Here is a 1878-nt window from a genome sequence, read left to right as displayed (position 1 = left end):
AAAGAAAGAAAAATCAGTGTCGTTCACGACGGCGTTGCGCGTGATGCTGCTGTCGATCTAGAGGAGCCGCGTGCACGATAAAAAGCGGCTGTGGACTGACCGAATACACAGCTCCACCAGGGCCCACCTACACTCCGTCGCCCGCCAATGCCCTCACCGAACAGACCCCGAGATGACGACCGACACGCGGTAGAGGAAAACAGCCGCGGCGAGACAAAAGAGAGAAGCCCTGCTCTCTCTCTCTCTCTCTCGCTCGCTCGCTCGCTCGCTTGCTGCACGGCACACGCACCACGCACCCACGCGCCCGCGACGCTCCGCGAGCCCGATTCGAACCCACGTCCAGCCACCCAAAACCGAACAAAAAACACTCCTAAAACTCAAATGAAAGATGGCGTAGTGTGTTAGCACCGCTGCCAATGTTGCCGGGGCGTCACACTGGCAGCTAGAAGGAACTCACCAGTCCGATAAGGATCAACTGGAAAGCTGAACCCTGGGCTTAGACAGAACGGGCGTGGCAGGCTCCAGGGGAGACCACGCTCTACCCGGGGCGCTAAGGAGGGAAATCGAAGCTGTTGGGCGCCCAGCGAGAAAAACTCGCGAGGACACACCGACAATCCCCCCTCCCCGAAGACCAAACCTAGGCACGTAGAGCACGGGTCATCTCGGAGAGAGAAAGGGGGGGGAAGAGGGGGGGGATAAGGGAGCCAGATACGCGGGAGTACCCTGGGAGTGAGAGCTCTCATTCATGGTCGCGAGACCAGGGGAAGCCATAACGGGGAACGGGCACACCAAGGCACTAACTTCATCACTCATTCGCCCCCGCATTAGGTAGCGACCCCAGGTTCAGAGCTAGGCTGCCCGACAGGGCAGGGAACCCCCAGCGCGCAGGCGGGGCCCACGGTAGCCTCGTGCAGTACGCGATACCGAGAGCTGGGGGGTGAGGCGCGCCCACGCCAAGGGGGAGAGAATGGAGGGGGGAGAATATGCGTGCTCGTTTTTCTTCTAAAGCAATTTTTTTTTCCGTGACGCGCGCCGCTCTCGCTCGTCCGACCGAAGGATGTAATGAACGATGCTAGGGGTAAAGGCTAGAGCGCGCGGCGGCGCGATTCCGGGTCTCGCCCCCCAGTTGCGCGCGCAGCGCACAGACCCGCAGACGCCCGCGTCGTCCGACGTGCCCCCGGCCACAGACTCATAAGTACATGTCAGGAACAGCGGCAAGCTAGGCAAGCGCGCGGCGCAAGAGGGGGCGGAGAGGCGCCAGCGGAGGGCACTAGCGATAGAGTGCGATCTGCGCCATGGAATCAGAGCCATGGAATCTGAGCCGTGCGGTCGGCCTGGGCCGTGCGGTCGGCCGGCGCGGCGCCGCCTCACTGCGCCCACAGGATGCGCGAGCGGATCGACTCTCCGAGCGACTTGATGATGGTCATGCACTCCTCGGAGGTGAAGACGTCGACGTCGACCACCATGTAGCCCACCGTCTCGGAGGTCGTCAGCTGCTGCGCAAAGATGTTGCAGCCCGCCTGCGAGGTATGTTCCTAGACGGTTCCTAGAAGGTTCCTAGAGCTGCGCAAAGATGTTGCAGCCCGCCTGCGAGTGTCCCCCGCTATGTGTCGCCGTCATCGGGGCACGCTATCCTGTGCAGGCAGCGCAAGGCGGGGCGGGGGGCACTCCCACCTCTCCTGTGTACGGGTGGTGACTTGTCCCTACACTCTTTGAGGGGGGCTTGACGCTAAGAATGCTTTCTGTTTGGGCAGCCCGCCTGCGAGAGCGCCGTGTTGACCTTCATCAGCACGCCGGGCACATTGCGGTGGCAGTTGATCAGCCGGTGCGTGCCGACGCGAGGCATGATGTCGACCTGCGGGAAGTTGACTGCGCCGT

The 1878-nt window shown here is 62.4% G+C and overlaps 1 protein-coding gene across 1 annotated transcript; it reads right to left on the bottom strand.

Annotated features, from left to right (window-relative positions):
- Nucleotides 1-1367: 1367 nt before the first annotated feature.
- EMIHUDRAFT_252867 (hypothetical protein) lies at nt 1368-1846 on the bottom strand (the record flags this gene model as incomplete). The annotated part of the gene is made up of 2 exons (XM_005786967.1): nt 1368-1520; nt 1781-1846. 2 exons carry the CDS (start codon nt 1844-1846, stop codon nt 1368-1370), a joined length of 219 nt encoding a protein of 72 aa, XP_005787024.1.
- Nucleotides 1847-1878: the final 32 nt, after the last annotated feature.

Source organism: Emiliania huxleyi (assembly GCF_000372725.1).
Source record: "Emiliania huxleyi CCMP1516 chromosome Unknown EMIHUscaffold_1479, whole genome shotgun sequence".
NCBI lineage: Eukaryota > Haptophyta > Isochrysidales > Noelaerhabdaceae > Emiliania > Emiliania huxleyi.
This window is presented reverse-complemented; position numbering and strand designations above follow the sequence as displayed.